This window comes from Urocampus carinirostris, chromosome 10, assembly GCF_059441175.1.
Source record: "Urocampus carinirostris isolate Australia breed hairy pipefish chromosome 10, RoL_Ucar_1.0, whole genome shotgun sequence".
In the NCBI taxonomy this organism is placed as follows: domain Eukaryota; kingdom Metazoa; phylum Chordata; class Actinopteri; order Syngnathiformes; family Syngnathidae; genus Urocampus; species Urocampus carinirostris.
This window is the reverse complement of record NC_142358.1, coordinates 33217585-33243311: the sequence shown is the minus strand read 5'-3', so window position 1 is coordinate 33243311 and position 25727 is coordinate 33217585. Positions and strand designations below refer to the sequence as shown.

The 25727-nt window shown below is 40.3% G+C and overlaps 1 protein-coding gene across 2 annotated transcripts; it reads right to left on the bottom strand.

Annotated features, from left to right (window-relative positions):
• Positions 1-378: 378 nt before the first annotated feature.
• On the bottom strand, positions 379-24172 carry brwd1 (bromodomain and WD repeat domain containing 1). 2 transcript variants are annotated; one of them, XM_088345005.1, is made up of 44 exons: positions 23933-24172; positions 23790-23848; positions 23643-23672; positions 23395-23454; positions 21427-21577; positions 21008-21106; positions 18732-18892; positions 18371-18592; positions 17643-17743; positions 17432-17502; positions 16785-16885; positions 16655-16695; positions 16447-16548; positions 15894-16047; positions 15680-15814; positions 15285-15413; positions 15051-15199; positions 14863-14939; positions 14569-14784; positions 14292-14475; positions 13904-13994; positions 9683-9805; positions 9513-9580; positions 9120-9390; positions 8886-9005; positions 8595-8702; positions 8330-8454; positions 8175-8257; positions 7974-8085; positions 7802-7863; positions 7569-7724; positions 6862-6982; positions 6642-6767; positions 6488-6554; positions 6363-6413; positions 6120-6245; positions 5887-6039; positions 5612-5769; positions 5064-5236; positions 4775-4882; positions 4514-4696; positions 4120-4446; positions 3651-3770; positions 379-2580 (listed from the first exon to the last, which is right to left on the bottom strand). In XM_088345005.1, the coding sequence occupies exons 1-44, from the start codon at positions 23967-23969 to the stop codon at positions 1280-1282; spliced, it is 6612 nt and encodes a 2203-aa protein (XP_088201131.1). In that variant the 5' UTR covers positions 23970-24172; the 3' UTR covers positions 379-1279. The 2 variants fall into 2 exon arrangements, with proteins under 2 accessions (XP_088201131.1, XP_088201132.1); XM_088345006.1 differs by having other exon boundaries at positions 8886-9002.
• Positions 24173-25727: the final 1555 nt, after the last annotated feature.

The following is a 25727-nucleotide window of genomic DNA, read 5'->3' as shown; positions in this document are numbered from 1 at the left end:
GTTTTTGGAATGTGGTAGGAAACCAGAGTGCCTGGAAAAAACCCCACGCAAGCATGAGAACATGCAAACTCCACACAGGAGGTTCGATCTCATGACCTCAGAACTGTGCCGCACACGCACTAACCAATGCCCCGCCGTGCTGCCCCCAACCAGTACAGTACTTCGCAATTATTTTTTTGTCAAGCTCCAACTCGCTAAAATAATGCCCCCTTTTCCCCTTATTTTTCTCAATTTTTAAAGTTCTAATCTTGTGGTAAAAATGTTCACGTTTAAAATGACAGTAGAGAATTGTAATTCTAATTTTGAATTACCAACTACAGTATAAAGATCCGAGCTAAATAAATCTTGATTGCAAACCAAAAGACACACAGCGTCAACTCATTTTCCATTTTTATTCTGTTTAAGATGTAGTAGGAAAACCATTGAGCAACCTGTCAAAGCAACTGCAATAAATCAAACTAATGTTTTAGTCAACGTTGAAAAACAATTTAACACTGAAAGTAACAGGATATCTTAAACGTCTTCCCAATATGAGAAATCACATTTTGCTAGTACACCCTATAACCTGTACTTAGAAACAAAAGGTACCAATTTGTGACAAATGGCAAGTTTGAATTGAAATACAATTTTAAATAAACATGTTACTAATTACTTATGGCCAATTTGTCTTCTTAGACCTACACTTATTTACAAAAAATAATCTAAATTAGGTGAACAAAAAGCAACATAGTGGGAAAACATTTCATTTGGCTCATATCGACTCTTACAGTAACAAAAAGAAAAACATCTTATGGGTTTACAAAAGGAGTGCTGTAGTCTTAAGTGACAATGTGAATTGGTTAAGTCTCAGTTGCATGTGCTTAAATATTTACCCACACAGAAGTGTTGCTTGTCCATTTGGTAGTGCCCGTCCCCCCAAAAAGCACACATCTGAGACTGCAGTAAACTTTGTTGACCCCTGAGTTTCTGATGCAAAACAATATGAAATACCTCCTTACAGTGTTTCTTAGTGCAAGCCAGCAATATGCCTAGAATTAACAGAGGTATATTAGATAGCACCCAAGATTCCTTACATTAGTCAGCCGCGCACTATCGTATCAAGCAGGACTGGCAGGTGGCGTTTAATGCTTGAATTTGTATTACATCTATAAATGTGTTTTTCATAGAAAATATAAATATCCCTGAATCAGATTCACAGCATTTTTTTCTTCAAGGAAACCAGTGCTGCTACCATAACATCAAGTGCCTTTACCTCCTTAAGTTCTTATCCATCATCCTACTACTCGCTGTCGTGATAGAGGACAGTCCGCTTGCCCTGGTTCCGGGTGTTGATGCGCCCCTTTTTCCGTGGATTGCTGTACGACCCGTCAGTGTCCTCTTCTTCAAAGACCAGTTGCGGTCGCCGTTGCCTTAATTGGCGACCTGAAGTTCTTTTAACATTTCCAGGCCCTCTTCGATTATTCCTCTTTGGACTGTTGCGTGACCCTGAGCTGGCGCATGATTCTTCACTGGCTACGGACCACCGCTCACTTTCAGAGTCTTTACTATAATTACTGCTGCAGCTTTCCTTACGCTCTGTGCGTTTTTGTGACTTCACTTTCTTCCCTCTCCACAGTCGACTAACATCACCTTCTTCCTCGCTAGAGTTGTTCAGGGAAACGAGATCCTTCTCAGTTTTTCGTTTTGAATCCCATTTTGAGGTCTTCATCTTCTTGACCATGGGCGGTCTCTCTTCATCTTCAGATGCTGAGGTGTAAATTCGCTTTCTTTTGGAAGACATTCGAATGCAGCTTTTGTTTTGAGAGTTTCTTTTCGACGTGCCGTCTTGCCTCCGCGCCAAGCCTGCTTCGTTCCCATTTCTCGTTTTGCTCTGGCTCCCAGAGTCTTCCTCAGAAGCAGAGCTGTCACTGATGTATTTCTTTTTAGGGAGCACTCTCAGGTTAAGCCGCTTGTTGGAAACGTCCGATTCTTCAGACTCTTCGTCCGATGAACCGGTGGAGCGTTTTCTCCTGGACTTTTTGGGTTTGCACTCCAGCTCTGAACTCTCGAAAGCAGGCGAGTCATCCAGAAGTCTTTTTGTTTTATTATTGTTGTTTCTTGTGGACCTTCTGTTCTTGCTCCCAAAATTATCACTTGAGCAGCAGCTTTCCGATTCACTCTGTTGACTTTTTTTCAATCTCTTTTTGTGTTTTTTGGGTGTACGGCTTAGCACCTTAGAATCATTTGCATCAGGTTTTTGTTTTTCTTGGCTTTGAGACACTTTACTCTTTTTGGAGTCCTTGATGGAAGTTTGCTCTTTGATTCTCCCATTTTGAGGTAAACGTTTTTGAGGACAGTCCATTTCATCTGAGCTTATAGAAAGTTGTCGTCGGCTGGTCCTTTGTTTAGTGTTTTCTTGGTGCTCCTCCGCTTCCTCCTCACTGGTAATCCTCATCTTTCTAGCCGAGTTTCTATTTTGCTTTTGACGAAAATCTTCCTCATCTGCATCCCCAGAACTATCTTGAGCAGTTTCCTCCTCCTGTTTTGAGCTGCTGTCACACTTGCGTTTTGGCCCATGTCCATTGACAGAGGTCGAAGTTCCTGCAAGTTAAACAAATATATATTTTTTTAAAAGTATAGCGTGACGGTTTTCATTTTTAATTTGAAACATTCACTTCCCCTGTTTTGAAAACAATAACAACTTTATCTCTCAATTTAAATAAAGAATATTCTCACGTAGTCTAGTAATGACTATTTAAATTACATTGTCGGCTCAAAAAACCTGTTGAATTTTTTTCTCTTCTGTTAATATATTGCAAAGATAAAAATGCTAATAAAATGTGAGGAACACTTCGATAATATGACTATTTATCCTGATAATTGGAGGATTTATTATTAACAAAAACAATGTCATTCAATTTTTTTAAAAACAAAAATGGTCCCTTTATAGAGAGGGGGGAGGAAATCCTACACAACCCAAAGATTAAGTGAAAATAATAAAATAGCACATTGGTACATTTTGCAAATATGTCATGATAGCATCACAAAGGAATTCTCATCTTTGTACGTATGCCTGACAACGCGAAGGCATGCTAATAAAGATGATTGATGGTATCCTTAAGATCTCTCAAATCTGGACCATGTAAAAGCGGAGTTCCTGGAGATTTTGAAAAGAAACACTGGCTAAACAACGTCCCAGAGGTGTTTTATTGGTTTTAAGCCGGATTAATTTGGGGGTCAGCAACTATATAAAATCTTTGATCCTCAAGAACTGCCTGCATACTCTTGCACAGGGGTCAAGAACTTTTAAGACTCAGAGCAATGAATAACCCTCTGATGCAACTGTTTCCATCCATCCATCCATCCATCATCTGTACCGCTTATCCTCAGTAGGGTCGCGTGGGTGCTGGAGCCCATCCTAGCTATCCATTGATATCAAATTAGTCAATCGTGATTAATGACCCCTACAACTACTGATCAAATCAATATCAGATAAGTTTAACCTATACGTTACTGTACTTTAGTTTAAAAGTATTCCTTGAATTTTTGAGCAGTGCATTGGGTTCAAGAACCCTGTGCACACACTTTGAGCATCTACTTCTATTAGTTCACCTCTAGATGTCAAATATATGTACAAATTGCCCTGTTAACAAATACAGTTATCAACCCACCGTTGCTCTTCGTAGTAGAAGGTCCATTTTGCTTCTTCCTGGAAGAGCTTGAAGCGCTGCCAGAATTGAGATCTTCCTCATCCTGGGATTCTTCAGACAATTCTTTTGAATTTGCCGAAGCTAGAAAAACATAATAATATGTTATTTTTTCCATTATAAGGTTTTGGGAAAAAAAATTATTTTCATCTAAGAACTCAGGCAAAATTAGAAAGTCATTACAAAGCCAGTATTTGAACAGGTTTTGGTTAGAGGATTTTTGTATTTCACCACTCAAGACTAGAAGAGGGAGGTGCTGCATATGTGCATTAAACAAGACCTGATGCACCACCTCTTGCAGTAATCAGGGATTTATGGAACAGTAATTACCAATTAAAAACAACTTCAGGTAAAAAAAAAATGCCCTCAGGTAAAAAATGCCCAAGATGGTTAAGTTCACAAGATCTGTCTGCAACAAACCACAAATACCCACCCTGTTGCTCTCTATCCGACTCCGAGCTGCTCTGCAGCACTGCAGTACGTTTGCTGGACCGGGAAGTGTTGCGAAGGTAACTTCTTATTGGCTCTTCATAGTCATCTTCCTTTTCTTCCTCCTTATCGTCCTCATCTGATGCTTCAAGGAGTTTTATCTTGTTGACAGCTGCCCTTGCCGTTTTCCTCTTTAGTGGTCGGCGTACAGGCTTTTCTTCTTTCTCCGCATCGTCAGAATCCTGGGATAATGCTCTGTCACAATTTTTAAAGTGACGCCTGTCTCTTCGGGAGGACCTGTTGGTGTGACCGTTTACTTTGGCTCTGCCTTCTGCACACACAATGAATGAGAACCATAAATACATGGTAATATAAAAATGATGATTATGATTGCTTACCTGTCTTCTTTCTGTCCGCAGCAGCGGCAGCATTTCTAGTCAGCCGCTTGCTCCTGGTTTTGGCTAACCTGCTGTGATAGCGACCATCTGAAGATGATGCCTCTTCATTCTCACGTCCTTCATCACTGTCCAACGGCTCATCGTATTCTTCAACATCCTTCTCATCACTGTCACTCTCAGCAACTAGTGAAACATAATTATAGGTCTTTGCAAATGCCAACTTATATATTACACTTCATCCAACAAAAAGGCACAGCAGACCTTTTTTACGCTGGTTGGAAGCGCTTCCCCTTGTGACTCTTGAGTTCGGTTTGCCTGCATTGTGCTTGGACGAACCGGGGCGACTCTCTTCTGATTCACTGTCAGATTCTGAAGAGGAAATGCCGGAAAGTCCTTATCAAAATTAGTTTTCTGAAGACAGCATCATGTATTTAACAGTATAGCATATGATTGATTTGTAGTTTTAGACTTGAGAACAGAGCACCGAGTCGATGTGCAAAGTATATTGACCAAGGGCACCACAATGTGGGAAACGGGATATTTGATGTACCTGCTGTTGATAAGGCAGCTTTAGAAGCAGAATCATCTTCTGAGGACCTGTTATCAGTATTGCTTCTTCGAGTCCTCCTGACCCGCTCAGGAACCATTGTTTTGGCGGAGGTAGATTTGATTCCAGACACAGACTTTGTTTTTTCCTGAGTTTTGGCAGAATCTCTCTTTTGGCTGAAGGCAGAAAAAACTTTTTATGAGACATTGACTCATGAAAAGGGAATATAAATACATTCGGTCTTAATATTGAACGATAATGGTTTTGAATGATGTCAATAAAAAGAGCACTCACTCATTTTGAGAAGTGACTCAGTAGTTTGACCGTAAGTATATCAAATATGATGTAATATACAAATTTAAATGTAAAATGGTTAGTTGATTTACCTTTATTTTAGCTGCAATGACAATGCAGGCTAGGAGTAATCAATCATTCTATAGATGTGTTCGATCTAGGTTTCTGAGGCAAGTGTTAACACTCGCATGATATACTATTTCAATGTTTTACTGGCCTCTCCATATGAAATCTAAAACTATTGGAACAATGCACACCTTGCTGAGGGGACAGACTGATCGTGCTGCATTTTCTTTTTAAACCGCTGACTGCGACGGAGCCTGGCACTGCTTTTCACTGCCGTTTTGTAATCTGATATGATGGTTCGGATTTGCTCCTCAAAGAAAGCGGACAGTCGCAAGGTCATGCTGTAAATCTAGGAGGGGAAAAAATTGTCAAAAAAACAACAACATATAATTTACCTTGACATAAATTACATCCTTTTAGTAACATTTTCTATTATAACCCTAGTTTATAAACCATTTATTCCTACCTTTGAGCGCTTATTGGGCGTGTACGCTTTGGCATTTGCAAATATCAAACGTGTGTCTTTGCAAAGCTCTATTGGATTTTCATAGCGTTCTTCTTCTAAGGTCCTTTTTACAGTGCCTAAGTCCATTGGTGTGTCAATGATGTCGTGGTAGTCCTGGTAAATTAATAGAAGTTATAACTGAGGGACAGCATTTGAACAATTTTCATCCGTTAGACTTGCAGTGCATAACTCACAGGATAATTGCCAGGATCCACCGGCTGTCTGAATGGCTCAGAATCCTCACACTCAAATATGTAATTAAGAAGATTTTTGCTCTGCTCTTTCCATGCTTCTCGGTCTGGCAGCACCTCCACTGAGCGCTGAAATAAATGAAAAATCCCTCATTTAAAGGCATTTTAAAGAAATAATTATGTTTAAAATTCTAAAAAGTGACTTATCTTTTAGCCGTTTGAATGGATAAATTTGGTAATAATTACCTGACGCAGCCTGTGTCCTGAGGAAGTTCCCGGTGCCTCATTGTCCGCTTCCTGTGTATATGAAAAAGTTTCCATTGCACTTCACGAAATAAATGACAGGTCAATCAAAAAGGTAGTTGAGGTACCTCATCATCCTCGTCCATTTCGTCGACAACATTATAAATCTCCAGGATGTCTGTGCAGCTTGGATTACTACAAGAAGACAGAAAGTCCAAATTTGTAAAAGTTCAATATTTAGAGAAGTGAATTGAAAAAAAAAGAAGAATTCAAGAGTCTTACTTGACAAATTTCTGCAGAACATTAGTTAGAATTTTTGCAGAATGTGCAATCTTGCTCCTTGGCTCGTTGAAAGTGCGTGCATTGTGTGCAATGTATCGGATATCCCAAATTAATGCTGACAAGCGTCTGTAGATCAACGAATAAGTGTCATTTCATATTGTGAACTAAATCAGAACTGAATCAAGTGGATATGATGATGTCCCACACAATAAAGGCTAACCTGTAGAATTTGTTCATGAGTCGAAATCGTATGGTCTCCAGATCAGTTGGGTAAGCAATCACAGTACAGTAGGTGGGATACTGGATTAAGTCTACAGGGCCAGAGAAGGGAGCGGAAATCTCTGCAATATTAAAAGAGGAAGGGAGGTTTAGCGTTGGATATGATTAAACAGAATTTGTAATTAAGATTGAACAGTGTTTGGGGTGAACCGATTGACCTTTTGGCCATTATATCAGTACAATTTTTTGTTAATTCTGGGGGGATTGGCCTTTCCCTTATAAATTGATGAATTTTTTTCCATCAATTTACTGAAAATGTCAGCTACTTTAATTTAGACTACTTCATGCATAGTAAAAGACAACACTTAGATTGCTTATAAGATTGTTTTAAAAAAACTGCCTGAAAGTATATGATATGAGGTATTCCTCACCAAACACTTCCCCAATGGATGGAGGTTTTGGGGTATTTTCAATAAAATGTATTAGATTTTGCCAAAGAACAGGCATTTGGTAAAGAACATCATTCGGAGTATGGAGTCTTTACGTTATGATAAAAATGGTAAAAATGCAAGTGAACTCTCATGTGAAAAGGCATGTCAAGACCAGACAATGTGCTTGCAGTAATAAATATTGTACCACCATTCCAATCGAGATGCATTTTTAAAGTTGATACTCGTTAAGGAATTGTTAAGGGTTCGAAGTACACACCAACAGAGATGAGTTGGCTTATGCCAGCAACGATTCGTTCGCACTCCTGCTCACGGCTCCTCTCTCCCCACTCGCCCTTCAGAGGCTTGTACATTAGCTCGCTCATCTCCTCTGCTGTAACAGGAATGCTGCCTCCTTCTGTCTCTGGAAGCTCAGCTGAATGAAAAGTCACTGAATGAAATATCGCCAATTTGAGGAAGCTGTTTTTAACACAAGTTAGGGTTAAATGTTACCATCATCTGGAATTGGTTCCATATCCCAGGGACTTAGCTTTTCATTTTCTCCATTATCCCATCTAATAAAACAGAAACAGTTATTGGTCAAGTCATTAAGTTTGCACTGGCTAAGACAAGTTGGGTGTGTTGTGCTAACTAGGGTAAGCATGTGGATTTGTTTTTCACCCACCTGACTGTAAAACACTGGAAGAGGCTGTCTGAGTATTCTGGCTGGTACGGCTCCTGACAAACTATGGTACCAAACCACCAGGCATCATCAATAACTGAACGGAATCTATCACCTGGAAAAAGAACACGTGTACAGGCTTCAGCTCAATACTTCATTTGTGCAATAAAAGCTTATATGACGGTCCCTGTTGTTTTAACACACCTGGCCGCCAGTTTCTACGAAGGGCCTCATCATAACTTTGCCTTAGCACCAGGAAATCTATTACATCGGGCATATCGTGATATCTGAGAAGAGAAATGATTCGTGCTCATTGAAAATAAAGAGGTGAGCAGAACTGCCTGGCAGAGATAACTTACTTGACGGAGAAGGACTTGTCTGTGATTTTGCCTGTGCCAGGGTCAATCAGAGTCAGTTTCAAACAGCAGAGTGTAGGGGGGCAGACTTCATATTTGATCCCAGTAATCTTCACAAATTCTTGGTCCTGGAAAAGAAGTGATGAAAATAGAATTTGTAAAGGAAAGCTACCCCTTTTCTAGATCGGGAATAAACCAGGCAGGTACATTTTATCAGAAAAATATACACATTTTTAACTGTACTTTTGGTCTTATTTTCCTGGCTTACCCGTAGTTCCATTTTCTTCCAGGGTTGTTTGTCCAAGTTAATGGGGTACAAGTCATTTCGTCTTACAGCCTCCACATAAGCCTCGTGGCCTTGTCTGAAGTAAATCACCTAAATCAGAAAGGGACATGCTTTATTGGCAAGAGAAACAAGAGGAAACATTTTGTTCATTGTAATTTGAAGCAAATATAAATAGAAGCATGACATGACAAAAATATTTGACAGAAAAAGATTATCATTAGTACTGCTACACACCAAGTTAATAGAAAGATTAGTATAAGTACCGCTACACACCTCATCACCCATCTGCGGCACAAAAGGAGATTTCCTAGGGAAAACATCGGTGATCCATATCGAAGGTCTAAACTCATTGGACACTTCTCGGTTAATAGATTGTCTGACTTTTGGCCGCTGCTTGGAGAGAAAGTGTAATAAAGTGATCAACGTTACTAAAACTGGATGACACAGTCAAATACACATCCCCCAGTACTCCACAATTAGTGCAATTACTTAGTTTTCAAAACTCACTCTGGGAGACTTGTTCTTTGTGTTTTTGGCCTTTTCTTTTTCTTTTGTTGCAGTTTTGTCATCTTCATCACTTTGATGTTGCTGCTGCACTTGCTGCTCTTTCTCTTCTTCCTCTTCATTGTCCTCCTCCTCCTCCTCTTCCTCTTCTTCTTCTTCTTCTTCTGAACTGCTGAGCTGACGCCGCACTCGTTTACGTGATGAGAAGGGAGTCGAGGGCTGTAGATTGATGCCAGCATCTGCTGTCCAGTCTGAATATTCACTAGACGAGTGACTGCACAATTTAAGTCACATTAATAAATCAATGCTGCTCTTGCTAAGAAAAAATATGTTAAGGTTAAAGTTCAAATAAATATACATCCTAATTATGTGAAATGAATGAAATAATTACTATACCTTGGACTGTCACTATTCCACTCCTCATCATTCGATGATTCCAGTTCACTGCCATCCAAGTCCTGGTCCTGAATAGACAGAAGATTTGGCAGTTTACAATACACTAAAATGACCGGCAGGAGCTGAATAACATTTTCAGACAAGTCTCAAGAAAGTGATGAATGCGATACCTCTGTGTGTGCGTCAGAGCTTGCAGTTTCCTCACCCTCCTCACATGATAGGATGACGAATTCCGGCGCATCACAGCGACTATGTGCTCGCTTTGCAGAGGGAGACTCCTCATCAGAGTCATCCTGGGAGGATGTGGAAAGATTTGCAAACACTTTAAATATTGAATAGGTGAGGATATAGATCAACCTGAGGGGGATCACAAACAATGAGGCTAAATGAAAAATTATTTTGAAAAAGTGTTTAATTGTGCTCAAATTTACTAGAAAACAGGTGTTGAATATTAATGTTCAATAACCATACATTATGCACAGAAAATAAACAGAGGAAACTTAATTTTGCGGATATGTGAAAAGTCATTAAAATACAAAGAAATATACTTTGGTATCCCTTTTAGTGAAACTTCCGGTGGTGAGAGGACGCTGGCGTGTATGTCGCCGCTTCTCACTCCCAAAAACTTTTTCGAAGTCTACTTTTTCACTGGCCTCTCTCCCTCGTCATGGCGTGCCAAAACATCGCCGCTTTTGGACTATTCCCGATTCCTGAACGTCAGGAGTCGTTCTGCCACCATCCAGTGACAGGATTGCTCCAGTATTCCATCGCGGATCTTCTCCGGATCCGGTGGATTGCACTGGGGCCCCCGCCACCGGAGCTGCTCCACCATCCTGACATCGCTCGCCTGCCTCGACGCCGCTACATTCACCGCGGATCGCGCAGGCACGTCGAGTATAGAAACCCCGGCTCAATCACCTCAACCTGGTCCACTTCTCGACGCCCTCCCTTAAACTGCAGCCGTAGGGCTAACTGCCATGCATTAGCCCGCCTAGCTAGGTCGGCTAACAGCACTGCCGCCGTCAAACATGACACATCCGCCGTAAACTTTGGATTGCTGAACGTCCGCTCACTCACGAACAAGGGCCACCTAATCCAAGACGTCCTTGCCGAACGAAAACTCGACTTCCTCGTTTTAACAGAAACTTGGCAACAAACAAATGACTTCGCTGCTCTAAATGACTCCACCCCCCCCAGCTTTGTTTACATCTGCCGTCCCCGTGGCAACGGCCGTGGAGGAGGTCTCGCGGTAATTCACCGTGAGAAGTGGAAAGTCTTGCCTGTACCTGTCACTGCATTGACTTCCTTTGAGTGTCTGGTGATTAAGCTCCCAGGACCCACGCCAACCATCATTGCTTCAATTTATCGCCCCCCAAAGCCACATAGTGATTTTATCAATGAATTCTCCAGCTTAATTTCACATTTATCCACTCTCTCGCCAAATTTAATTTTATTGGGAGATTTCAATATTCACATGGACAATCCCAACCTGCCACTCACCAGAGACTTTACATCTTGCCTGGAGAGTCTTGGGATACACAGCCTTATTGACTTCCCCACCCACATTAAAGGCCACACATTGGACCTGGTCTGCTGCTCCGGCCTCTCTACTTCCAAGCCCACTTCCAACGTCTTTCCTGAATCTGATCATGTCCTCCTCACTTTTAACACCGTACTCTGTCTCTCTACTGTCAAAACCTCCCGTCTCATTTCTTTCCGTAATACCAAAAATATCAACATTGACACCCTCTGCTCCATTATTGACCGTTCCCCACCCCCAGAAGCTCTTTCAAGCCCGGATGAGCTCACCTCTCACTACAATACCTGCCTCACAAATATTCTAAATTCTATTGCCCCCCTGAAAACCAGGACTGCCTCATTCTCCACATCTGCCCCCTGGTTTACACCCGCTCTTCGGTCAATGAAATCAAAGAACCGCCAACTTGAGCGACTTTATAAGAAAACCGGCCTCACCATCCATAAGGACATGTACACTACCCATACTGCTAAATACAAGGACCAAATTACACAAACCAAATCCAGCTACTATTCCGGCCTCATCCTTTCCAACGAAGGAAATTCAAGAACTCTCTTCTCTGTCATGAACAAAATCCTCCAGCCACCAAATTCTCTCCCCCTCCACCTGTACTCCACAGCAACCTGCAACTCCATAATGGAGTACTTCAATCACAAAATCCTTAAGATTCACCACCAACTCCATCAAAACCTGTCTGCTCCCTCCCCATCTGAATTTCCTTCTGCTTGTCACTTCTTCTCCAGTTTTGCTCCACCCACGACTGCTGAATTATCCAACCTCATACTCAAATCCAAGCCCACCACTTGCCAGCTTGATCCCCTCCCTTCATCCCTTGTTAAATCCTGCCTCCCTTCTCTGCTTCCTCTCATATCTGCCATTATCCACTCCTCACTCTCTTCTGGTATCGTCCCATCACTTTTCAAAACCGCTGCTGTTACCCCTACGCTGAAAAAACATGGTGCCGACCCCAACAACTTTGACAACCTTCGCCCCATCTCCAACCTTCCATTTATTTCAAAAATCCTTGAAAAAACTGTTGCTGCTCAACTCCACTCGCACCTGTCCCTCCACTCTCTCTATGAGCCCTTTCAGTCTGGTTTCCGCCCCCGCCACAGCACAGAGACTGCCCTAATCCGCATTGTAAATGATCTCCTCATAGCATCTGACTCCGGTTTGGTCTCCATCCTCATCCTCCTAGACTTGAGCGCCGCCTTCGACACAATCTCTCACCCTATCCTCCTCAATAGACTCTCCTCCATTGGTCTCACTCATACGCCCCTCAGCTGGTTCCATTCCTATCTCACTGGCCGCACTCAGTTTGTCCAGCTGAAATCTTTCACCTCAAAGCCCTCCCTAGTCACCACAGGTGTACCCCAGGGATCTGTCTTGGGTCCTCTTCTCTTCATCATCTACCTCTTGCCTCTTGGTCATATCCTCCGCAAATTTAATATCCAATTTCACTGCTTTGCTGATGACACCCAACTCTACCTCTCCTGCAAACCAAACTCCATACTCCCACCTCCCTCCCTCACCTCTTGCCTTTCCGAACTCAAAACATGGTTCACAACAAACTTTCTTAAATTAAATGCCAATAAAACTGAATTCCTCCTTCTTGGCACCAAATCCACTTTATCCAAAGTAAACAACTTCTCTCTCAACATCGACAGCTCCTTAGTGTCCCCCTCCCCCCAGGTCAAGAGTCTGGGTGTCATCCTGGATAGCATGCTTACCTTCCACTCACATATCAACACCATCACCCGCACTGCTTACTTCCACCTCCGCAATATTACCAGACTCCGCCCTTCCCTCACCCCCCGCACCACTGCTATTCTCGTCCACAGTCTTGTCACATCCCGCCTTGACTACTGCAATGCTCTCCTCTTCGGCCTTCCTCAAAAGTCCCTCCATAAAATTCAGCTGGTTCAAAACGCCTCTGCTCGCATCATCACAAAAACATCTTCCCAGCAGCACATCACCCCCGTTCTCCAACAGCTACACTGGCTTCCTGTTCAGCATCGCATCAGCTACAAACTCATCCTATATACATATATGGCCATCCACAACCTGGCTCCTCCTTACCTGTCCGACCTTCTCCAGGTGCACGTCCCCACTCGCTCCCTCAGATCCTCGTCCTCCCTCCGACTGTCAGTGCCCCCTGCCCACCTGAGCACCATGGGAGCCAGAGCCTTCAGTCGCGCTGCTCCCAAGCTTTGGAATAATCTACCTCCGGACCTCCAAAACTGCACATCTCTCTCCACTTTTAAGTCCCGTCTAAAAACACACCTGTTCAGGACTGCCTACAACACATAGCTTCTCCATTTCCTTTGTTTTTTTATGATTTTATGTCCTGTTTTTATTTATTATTTCGTTTACAACTTTTTAAATTGTATTTTTTTTCATTGTTTGTACAGTGTCCTTGGGTGGCCTGAAAGGCGCTTTTAAATAAAATGCATTATTATTATTATTATTACTTTAACAATCCTGTGCCTAACATTCCTATAACATCCAAAATACACTACTTAAATATTATGTATGAATTTTAAAGTTTGACATTTCAGATTTGTATATGAAGGTATAAAATCTATGTCATAATTTTTGTATTTTGCTTAAAATTTCCCAGTTCTTACAAAAATATTTTATATGGCTGATGTTGTATTTTACTAGTTATTGTTGTGCTCTGTACAGCCCTTTGATACTTTTGGGCTATAAAAATAAATATGACTGGACTTGACTATTGTGAGAAAATGATGACTGGACAAAACACAAATCATTTTGTCATTATCGTAGGTGCTGGAAACACAAGGCTGTAGCTAATCTGATCCAACTACAAAACAAGAAAGAGAACTTAACCTACTCGACAGCTGCTGTACATTATGCGTCGCTTTTTGGTGTTGTATAAGGCCACTTCTTCATCTCCTTTGGCAGCCCTAGCATTAACCTGGTCCCTGGAACATAATCAGATGAGAAACACTGGAATTTGAGAAGATAGAAATGATGAATTGGTAGAAGAGGTTATACAGAAATTTTAACTGTATCCTATTGAACCTAAAGACAAACAACAGGACTAGTAATATAAACCTAGACACAACTGTTAAAAAGCATCTAATATGTGTGACTGCAAAAAAATTACATTTGAAAAATACAAATAATGGAGAAAAAAATTGTAATCATTTCTCAAACGCGTACAAACTATTAACAGTTCACAAGTTCCTTTGAATTCTGATTATCAGACTTCTCTTTACCTGTAGCTGCTCGGTGGGAGCTCTGGCACCACTACCCGATGCCTCCAAGCCTGTAGATCTCTCTCCGTTGCCATCTGACTGCGAGGTGCATTCTGGTGCATCTGCCTGACACCTTCAACCTGTCCACTCCGCCGCAAACCCACATTAGGAGGAGACTGCACTTCTGCGCGATCATTTACAGACACTGCAGTAAAGAAGGAAATATATTTCAAGGAGGGTTTTCATTTAACCAGCTCCAAACAAAAATACTTGATGAATGAAACCTAAATAACCATACCTCGCCGTGGTGTGCTTGGGGTTGGTGGTATAGCTGCCCCTTGGCCCCCAGGTTGTGAAACTGCAGGTCCCCCCGTTGATTCAGCATGGTTCTGACGCTCTTGTTGCTGCTGAAGATTACGAATGGCCTCATCGAGTAAGCTGCTTCGTCTGATAGGGGCTTCTTCAACTTCTGCTGTCTGCTGACTAATTACTTGCTCCACCACCTCTCCGTCACCTGAACAAGAGATTACCATGATGATAAAAAACATACAGTTTAAAACAATCACATTCACATTGTCAGTTTTGTTCTTACTGGTGGCAACATATCCAAGCTGAGGAACTAAGTGTTCTGCTGCAACATTCTCACGGCCTGGAACAAGCCGCTGATATCTAGGAAACATCCCCAAAAATGTTTCAAAAAGATGTATATGCTTTCAATGTATGTTTTTGTATTTTGCGGTGTGACAACAGAATAGTGAAGGCATTTAACTACAGGTCTACCTTGGCGGATGGGGGTTTCCATCCACGTCCACTAGAAATGGTGGGGGCATGAGATGTGGTGCTTGCTGGGTCTGTTCATCAAGCACAAACCCATTGCCATCCCTAATCAAAGGTCTGTAGTCTGTATGGAAGAAAACTTGATCTGGTAGCTGTATGAGGACCAAGAGAAATAGACATGAGCTAAACAGGATATCCGGAAGAACTTGATATGAGTTTAATACAAGTTTTTCTTGCCTTTTCATAGTGTTTTGAGCTACCAATGCCAAAGACAAGGAGATGGCCATGTGAGTCTGTGCAGGCGAAACGTTGACCATCAGGAGTGAACTTGCAGTCAAAAACTGCTCCGTAACCTTGGCCCTCAATCTGTTTTTAGGGGGTGGGACATACAAATCGTTAACATTTGTCAACATTGAGTGTATAAAATCCTTCGAGACCCTTACGTAAATTACTCTGACTGGACCTACAAGTCAAACTCTCACAAACCTGAAAACTTGTTGTCATGTCAACATTGTTCTCCTTAAATTTTTGGCTACCAGACAAGTCGTTGTAAAATAAAAGTCTCAAAATGCGTTTCCTTCAAAAAAGAAAAACTCCTTGATAAAAGTAACCCAATTAAATGTGTTGCATACCATGTTGTAGTAGTGTTGTGTGCTTATTCCTCGCACCAAGTCCCATAAGAAAACATTCCCATCGTGGCCTGCTGATAAAATAATCCGGGCATCAAAAGGGTGTGGCTCCAGGACAAACACTTCTGCCGTATGGCCCTGGAGAAATGTTTTTCATTACTTTCATCTATTTTGGTTAGCTTGATTGCTACACTAATGAAGGCCCGTGCAGGATTACCTTGAGGACATGGAGCAGCTGTCCCGTGTAAGAGTTCCACACTTTGATCAGATAGTTACTGACGGAAGTGATGACTGTATTGTCATGATGATCCCACGCTACCATAGTGACTTTGGGCTTGAAGTAGCTATCTTCTTCACTCAATGGCTCATCACTGAAGAGAAGAAAAAAGGTGGCAAACTCGCTATTAAGTTCGCAACATTTTCCACATAGGGTGATGTTTTGTTCTCGATTGTTCTCAGCTCAGGGATGCTGCTGGAAATGTGAATTTCCCTTCGGGGATGAACAAAGTATCTATCTATCTATCTATCTATCTAATTTTTTATTTTTTTTGTGCCTTAATAAATGGAATCACATTTTGAAACTGCATTTTTTATTTCTTTTGGTTGTCTGTGTATTATTAAGATTGGTTTGCTAATCTAAAACTTTGAGTGATCGATATACAAAAAAAATAAATCTAGAAGCAGGAAAATACTTTTGCTGTACTAATTCATGTACATTTTCGTCAATAAGGTAAGCAGGAGATTTGAGACACAGAGAACACCAAACTCACCCAGGAAGATTCGTGGACATGTTGAGCAAGATGCATCGCCACTGCTGGCGCTGATGGAGCTTCCAAATCCTTGCTGTGCCATCACGGCTTCCGCTCACAAATCTGAAAATTGCATTAAGTTTAACCACAGCGAGTTTTTCTTAAAGCAAATGCCCAATTGCATTGACAGGTGGGATGTTAAAAATTGAGTAATTTCTTTGATGTGTACCTTTCACCCGAGTGGCAAAACTGGATACTGTCAACTTTGTCCTAAAGAGAACCATAACAAATTCTAAGTTGGCAAGAAAAATCTGTCGATTCCAAAGCTAACATTTGGCTAAAAAATTAGATAAACTTACTGTGTGCTCATGGAGTTCTGACATCTTTTCTGGACTTCCACTACCTACGTAATATATTCTGATGACATCATCAGTGCTTCCTGTGGCTAAGAAAACTCCACCTGCCAAGAAATTTAGAAGACTGTGTAATAATTCATCACTAGAGGTCGTAATAGATAAAATGGAGCTGAAGTGTGCATTTGAAGACGCACTTCAGAAGTCTGAAGGATACAACTTCACAAAATTTGGACGCCTACTTTAAAATTCGGACTACAGAGCACACCTGATTAAAATCCGCACCCAGTACGTTTTTAAAGGAAAAAAAAATTGTACATATACAAGCCACACCAAACTATGAGCCGCATGTGCCCACATTGAAACATGATATTTACAAATTTGTAGTTTGGACTTCAATAGTAGTAAGACGGCAGCCAAACATGTGAGCTTCTTTAAAGGCCTCAAAGTTGTGTATTTAATGTAACATTTCTGTACCTACAAGTCTTGTTTGTGAAAATCCTGTTTATGACATAGTACCTGTACATGTCTTTGCTTATTGTTTGAATCAAAATTGTTTTCTTTAAAAACAAATACTATTTGTATGAACTTAAAGGAAAAAAATACATTCTCAATTTACAGATGACACACAAAGTAGTTTTAGAGCAAATTACCTGGGCTGAATGACGAGCACACAGTCTGAACTCCAGGTCTTGGACGCTCAACAAACTTGTGTGGACGATCACTTTAAGGGCACATATTGTTAAAATGAAATCAACGCATGTTTCTGAACTGGTACACATAAAATATTTTAAATGTGTTTTCCTATTTCTCAACAGCAGGTGTTAAAAATACTTCATGCGGTTTCCAAATAAACTCACTCACCTAAAGTTGATGTTATTGACGTCCCATTGCCAGAAGCATACAGTTGCATCAGTACCAGTCGATAACATGTAACGTTTTGAGCCTTTGGCAAATGGTGAAAACTGAAAGAAAAAATGAAAAATCAAACACATTAATTGAATTAAATGAAGTGCAACGTACTGTGGAACTACAAAGACGTTTAAGAAATCACAATGAGAAGACACAGACCTGGAAAAGGTTCTACATGTTATTTTTCTGCTTTTAAAAATATTCCTTTTCTTTTATGATGTAGAAGATGTATAGGATCACCAGGACTAAGTGTTGATAAAAATTGTTCAAGCCTCATATTGTTAGAATATGATATAATGAAATAGTGAATGTGTTTAATTGCTGTTAAAAGTGTCAATAAAATTGTTCAAACCAATCTCTATAATTGATTGTCCTCCGATTGCTCAGCTTGGCCGGATAAACTGCTTCTACGCGATCAGTAGTGTGCAACAGAAATCATTGTGGTTCAGCTTGGCTACTTGTTCTTGGAAATCAGTTATTATGGCTACAGATTCACTGTAGCCCTCTAACAGACTAAGATTTAATGGCAAAGAGGTCTACTCAGAGCAACACACAATAATGCCTGTATTGATATAGCCACTTTATATGTGAATCAATAACACACTAACAAAAATTTAACCAGCATAGTCGTGGCTGCTAGTAGAATTTTGTTTTGTTTCAAAAGTAAGCTTTTGCTTTACCTGAAGGGAGGTAATAGATCCACTGTGTCCCTGCAGCACAGCCACAGGTGCACAGGTACGAAGGCACCACACACGGATGGTTTTGTCACAGCTTCCCGCAGCGATAAGCGTATTTTCATAACTGACGGCCAAGTCTGTGATTTCAGCAGAGTGTCCTCGCAGCGTTGAATGAAGCCGTCCGTCAAAGGAAGACCAAATCTTCACCAAACAGTCGTCTGAGCCCTGATGAATAAGACAAAACGGGTAACATTAACGTAAGCACATGGAGCAAGGTTTTGAACACATTCTTGGATGTGTTTAATTTTGAACATATATTACTAAAAAAAAAAGTTCTTGGCCAACAGATTCGGCCACATCTTACCGTGAATATCCTCTGCCCGGTGCGGTCAAATGCAATACAATACACAGCAGACAAATGCCCTAGGATCCGTCGATGCAGATGCATGCGCCCATAGTTGCTAACAGGATTGATTGAGCTGTCGTGCTGTGCTCCAGTCAACTCTCTTCCTCGACAGACGTTCACTGTTGGCCACATCATAACATTAAAGAAAGGGTTGCTACCTTTGCACAACAATAAAGAGACTGCAGTCGTGAACAGTAGATATAGCAGATAAATAACATAAATATCTTTGCCTATTTAGCCTGAAAGTATCTTATTTTTGTTTTTGAAGTATTTATTACAAGTTTTACCCTGGAGTGCCACATGAAATATTGTTGCATATAACGTTTCACAACATTGATATGGATGACAATAAGGACAATTCAAATATAAATTCTATCGAAATTGTTCTTTTTTTACATAGATAAAATTAAAGATTCAGCAGTTAAGATCCATCGCCACCAATGTTTGGAACCAAAATATGTTCAACAGGTTACAAACACATTTTTCAAAAACGGATTAAAAATAAATACAGAGAATAAATATTTCCAAATAATTGTGCATATCTTGTTGTATTTTAAACATTCAATTAAGTCGTTGAGGTTGTCACAATAACGAATTAAAATAAGGACACTGGTATTTAATGTCCAAAAAGAAATGGTTTTTGCACAGGGAAGTGTACTTTTTTATATAAACAGTAGGTAGGAAGGGCACAACAAGGAAAAACAACAGAAAGGGCAACCCTTTCAAAATGTTATGCTACTGGATGCCCTTTGATCAAGACATTTACAGTACATACATTGAAAACAACACTAATAATTAATTACTTCTTGCCTAAGGAAATCTTTAAAACATTGACAAAAATTATGTGGGAATATTTTTCGAAACTGGTCGTGAACTGAATACAAATCTAACTTCAGTAAGACACTAATGATATTTCTGGGAAAACTTTCATCTTGGCTTCTTTTGCAGGGAATCATATATCCATGTAACATTTAAATACCAAGTAGCAATGTAAGAATGCAATTGAATTACGTTGTCAGATTTTTTTCCAACGACTGCTTTCAATCGTCACACTTCATTCAGCAAAAGTAAAAAATAAAAATGTTGATTTTCAGAATTACCGCATTTTCTGCACTATAAGGCTCCTTAAAGTCTTCCATTTTTTTAAAACCTGACCATGCACCTTATAATATGGGTCAATAGTGGCAACAGGTCTCGTAACTATGGTAAGCCTCCGCCGACTCGATTTTCCCCCATAGAAGTAGTGAGCAGTGCATGCTGGGATATATATATATATATATATATATATATATATATATATATATATATATAAAACGGCCTTTCATTTCCTAACCAGTGTGTTAATCATCATTTGAATCAGTCACTACTGGCTAAAGTTATTTGGAGGTAAAAAAGGCAGGTCCTTTTAAGCATTTACAGGCTCGTATAGGCTAAAGCGGGGAAAACAACGCCTACAATTGGCCAAAAAATATGGGAATCACAAGTTAGGTTGGTCTACGGCCAAGAGAAAATATTTTACTCGTCCGTTCATTTGTAAATGGGGAATTATGGGGCTTAACAGACAGCTAGCATCAGGAAGATGCTTTTAGGAGGATTTTTTATTTTTAGGCATTATCACATGTTATGAAGTACATAAATATTTTACACGGTTGGACTCACTACACTCACGAATGCGAGTAGACAATGGTTCCGCATTATTATCAAATGTGATGTCTCAAAGACTACGTCTTCGTTGAGCTACCCAGGCTATATATTTTTCGGCTATCATGTTTCAGACTGATTATGATTCTTCAATGATGAGTATATTTTTAAATGGTCAGCACCCCAAAAGTAAGTTTTCCAAAGGTATGTGGCACGACGTATTTTAGTGACTAGTGACATCGTACAAACAACGTGTCTGTACGTGTCTTAAATACAAATGTGCTTCTCAACAGTCTGACGACCCGCCGGTGGGCCTTCAGAGCGTTAAAGGGTTAATAAAGTTTGAGTGACCTTTCTGACTTATTTGTTGACGTCCCTACTGGAGCACCTTATAGTCCAGTGCGCCTTATGTATAGAAAATATGACATAAGACTATTTTGGAGGGATGAGCCTTATAAAGCCAAAAAATACGGTTATTTAAATAATTCAATTAAAAGTTATTAAAGTAACACAACTGAATTTCACAATTTTGTGAAACCTTTTTGAGTACGTCATTTAAAAAAACATTCAGTATTAAGACAGGGTTGGCATACCTAAATGTAGAGGTTTTTTGCTGTTCAAAGGCCTCTCTGGTGGTCTGCCCCTGTGAAGGGCTGCATATGATGATGTTTTCAGCCGTACGCCATCAAATTCTGGAAGTGAAAAGTGCAGACACTCAGAAAAGTGGGCATGTATTTTTATTTTTCAAACACAGTTGCTACATTTGATCACTTGTCCTTGACCCCTAAATCAACAGGAAAATTATCCAAAACGTAAAAGAAAAAAAACTGGCTGATTAAGAGATGACAATGTCAATCAAACGCATGCACGCACAGACACACACAAACACCTTTAAATGTACAGTGTAAAAAATGTCCAATTTTTGAATTCAATTCTAATTGACTGTCACCAGGAATTAGCCATATTTTTTTAAAAAATGAATAAATAAATAAAAATCACAAAATAACAGTACCTTTCGAGGTCCTAAGCATTGACTGCTTTCCAGACCCCAGAAGCGAGTGCACGCCAGGGACACAGGACGGAACCTCTTTGTCAAGAATTGGTCCAATCTGCTTACATATTTGTAGCAAATGGTCTGGTGCAACATGTCTGTTGGCAGCAACCTGTGAGGGAGTGTAAAGAGAAAGAATCTTGGTATTTATAGTGAAACTGATTTAAACTCCCTTGACTTGGTCATTTGTATTTGAACGAGTCTTCTTAAAGACCCCATTCCAGCCTACGTAGTCACCGGAACAACACAGGATGCGTGCCCATTCATGACCCGAAACAACTAGATTAGCAGTACGAGTTTGAATGATGTGAGAGAAGATTTATTGGTTGAGTTGTGTTTTTAAAGTTGCAATTTTCAAAAACAACATGCGCAGTTGTTGTTTGTAAGGATGCACAAATAAAAATTGAACACATTTTTTAAAATGCAATTTCTGGTGAGAACTTGCCTTTTCAAAAGTACTGTAGAAGCCTATGGCTAAAAGCCATTAAAATAACGGAGTCAACTTTTATGTTGTAAATAGTTCATATCTGTAAAGTTATCTTAGAGATCTATTTTAGATATACTTAAAGGCCTGTGGAGGTAAGTGGAGGTAAGATAAGTTTTGGCAAATCTTTAAATGTTTGTTACCAATGCCTACCCTAGACTGTAGGTTTGCTACTAGTGGTGCTGGCCCAATGTGGTGCCCGCTGTGGGAAGCTGAGGTGCCCGTGGACCGGTCCTGAAAATGGATCACCAGTGCTGGGTCATTGTGATACCAATCATCCATTTTCTGCACCGCTTATACTCAGCCCTCTTTGGGCAGGTCACATACAACCATTCACACACTCACTCATATCCATGGACGACTTGACGTTTAACTTGTTTGTGAACTAAGCTCCTGTGAATATGAACTTATCACCAGAACCATTATTTTCATCCATCTAACTCGCTGTCATAAAAAGTAAATTTACTCGATACTTGCCCGATATGTACAGGCATTGTATATGTGGCCTATAAGTCACACAAAAAAGCTCCACAAAGTGATTCTCATAATTGTTTAGCGGTGATTAAACGAACTGTTTTTCTGTTGACTTTAATTCCTAAAATAAGTTGCTATCTTGCTGCTTACACATATTCTGTGCTTATTTGAGATGTTGCTATATACAATTTGATCAACTAGCTGGTTCAAACTCACATGAATTCCGCCATTCTGCCTCAACAATGTGCGCGCAGATTGCTTATATAACACGTGTTTACAAACAAGGAGAAAGGGTCTATTTTTTAAGGTATGTTCAACCCATACTGGATGTTTCCATTCTCAAAAAATCATGCACTGAAATCCTTTGAGAGGATGCATCACACTGGCTGTCTCCGTAGCAACTTGATTCCCCAGTTATCAGGAGGATCAAATATAAAGTGTGCTTTGATTGTTTTAATTTTCTACACACGTTTCTTCTGTTGTGTTCATTGCAAACGTGATTATCTTGAAGCACAAACTGTCAATATTATGCTTCTGTGTAGCTTTCCGTGAGGCGTGGTTTTCGTTGCAAAACGTCCACATTTAATCGACCAATCAGATAGCAGGTCACAGGCAAAACAACGTCAAGGCAGCGAATCACAGCCTCTGATTGGCCGATAATCGGCCTCGTAGCAAGCGAAGCCAGACTACCCACCCTATCCGCAGCACAACTGTCGTGGTTAAATAATAAATAAAACGTTAGAGTACATAAAGATCTGCGGCTCTCTAATCTCAAATCGACTCAAATTATGTCTGAGGAATCTAGTCGAGACCTTGCACAACACAACATCAAGAATAAAGCCTTAAGTACTATAAAGAGATTAGAACAAAGAGCAAAAACAACTGCTAAAGAGGAGTCACGTTCTATCGCGTTTAATTTCAATCCATTCACAAAGAAATCAAACACATAAAAGACTAAAAATCAAACATACCACATCTTCATATGTTCTCGGATGCTCATTTCCCAGCCAGTCCAATCTCCGTGGTAAGAGCTGTCGAAAACAGAGCTCAGTAACACAAGAGTTTCGACACAAACCAGAACATTTAGCATGTTTAAAACCTGTAATGTCAACTTAAAGAAACATCGAGGCATTAAAAAGTCTGAAATAAGTTGCAATTCTCTATCCACCATAATTGGTTAGCCGCTAAAGCACACACACCACGAAGCAACAACACGTACCTGATATTCCTCTAGCTCGCTCACCAGGACCTGCAAGTCGAGTGGAACGGGACAATTAATGGTGATTACCTCCCCCAAGGCAGTTATCAATGCGCTACGACAACTATTTTAGAATATAACACAAACGGGGTAAGCATGCTAGCTCACCTCAGCCGTTCTCCGACACGGGCCCGTTGTTAGGAAACGAGATATCAAGTAGTAAAGCTCTGAAGTAGAGAAAAAAATGACGTAAATTGAATTACCAGAAGCACTATCAAAATAAACTAAGCTGCCTTTTTAGGGTCCCTTACCCGTTTCAAGGAGCGAAACGTTCCGATTTTTTGCCATTTGACTCGGACGTATTTTTGGAGAGAAGCACAATGCAGGGCGAACTTCGTAAAAAATAAAGAAAATAGCCCCAGAAATGAGATATATATAATTAATTTCTGTCACACCGGTCTGACCCCCTCCACGGTTGCTCCAGTTTACTACAGAGCCTGTTCGCAGTCGCCATTGGAAGCATAAGGCCTCAGCGATCACGCTTACTTCCGCCACGGAGACGGACGCACTGGAAATAGGGAGAAGGGGAGGAGCTAACTCAACAAAAGATCCTAAAACCTACACGTTGTCCTAAACCTCGGTTGAATTTCACTAACTAGCTCGTATGTTTTCCACGAATATGAATGCGTGGTTTCGTGGCGACAATTGAGGACGCATTTCCTTTGAAATGTAATGCGGCGATAACGCAGACGCCCCTTCGTTTCGGACCAAGGTCGTGAGTTCGGTGAATGACGTCAGGATTAATCAACAACCATATCGAGCTGAATTTGTGGGGTTGGTTAAAAAGCTTGAGACGCTACATTGTTATGATTTGAAAATAACGAATCCAATCTTTTGTCATTGAAATAATCTTATCTCTGTGTAAAAATCAGTTTTACAGCACAGACATTATGTTTATAATACATTTATATATTAAGAATGTTCATGCAACATTGCTCATACTGAAACCTAAGTACATAAATATCAACGTCAGCCAATAGATCCCCTTATTATTGATTGCAATTGCCCTTATTAAGCGATAAAAAACTTTACAAACACAACGTGACACCTATTCTTGCAACTTTTGCCTCTTTTCCACTACATGGTTCCAGCTCGCGAACCTTACTGTGTGGAGTTTGCATGTTCTCGCCGTGCTTGCGTGGGTTTCCTCCGGGCACTCTGGTGTCCTCCCTCATTCCATAAAGGGTTAATTGGCCAGTTCAAATTGTCCCTAGGTGTGAATGAGTGAGCGAGTTGTCTGTATCTGTGTGCCCTGCGACTGGCTGGCAACCAGTTCAGGGTGTCCCCTGCCCACTGCCAGAAAATAGCTGGGATGGGCTCCAGCACCCCCGCGACCCTACTGATAATAAGCGGTGCAGATAATGGATGGATGGGTTCCAGCTGTGGCTTGTCACAGGTTGAAATACTCGCTGTTGTGGTCAAATTCGCAACTTACACTACATCAAATTGGCTTATTATCCATCCAAACTTGTGACTATAAATATTTTTGGGCATCACATATACAGCGTATACAATTTAAAATGATCAAAAACGTATGTAATAGGCAGGGTTGGGTAGGGTTACTTTAACTTGATTACTTTCAATTACTTTTGGATAACTCCAATACCAAATATGCTAATAAAAGACAAAATAAACTAAATATGAATCAAATTACTAAATTTTGTACAGGCTTTGGGAGTAAAGGAATACATGGAACGGCAAAAATTATGTTGGCAAGCTGTTTGGATTTATTTTCATTTTGTTTCTGTCGCATTTTATGTTAGTTTTGCTGGAGATCAAAGCCAGGAGAGAAAGCTTACCACGTGTTGTGAGTCGTAATTGTATTCATATTTACTTTCTTTTGTCTTTTATTAGCATATTTGGTAAAAAATAAACAAATAAATAGATAAATAAACAAGTATATATATATATATATATATATATATATATATATATATATATATATATATACAGTATATGTTTAATGTTTACACGAGCATACCATGTCTAATATTGTTGCATACAGTGTTTTACCACATTGATATCAATGACAATAAAGACTATTCT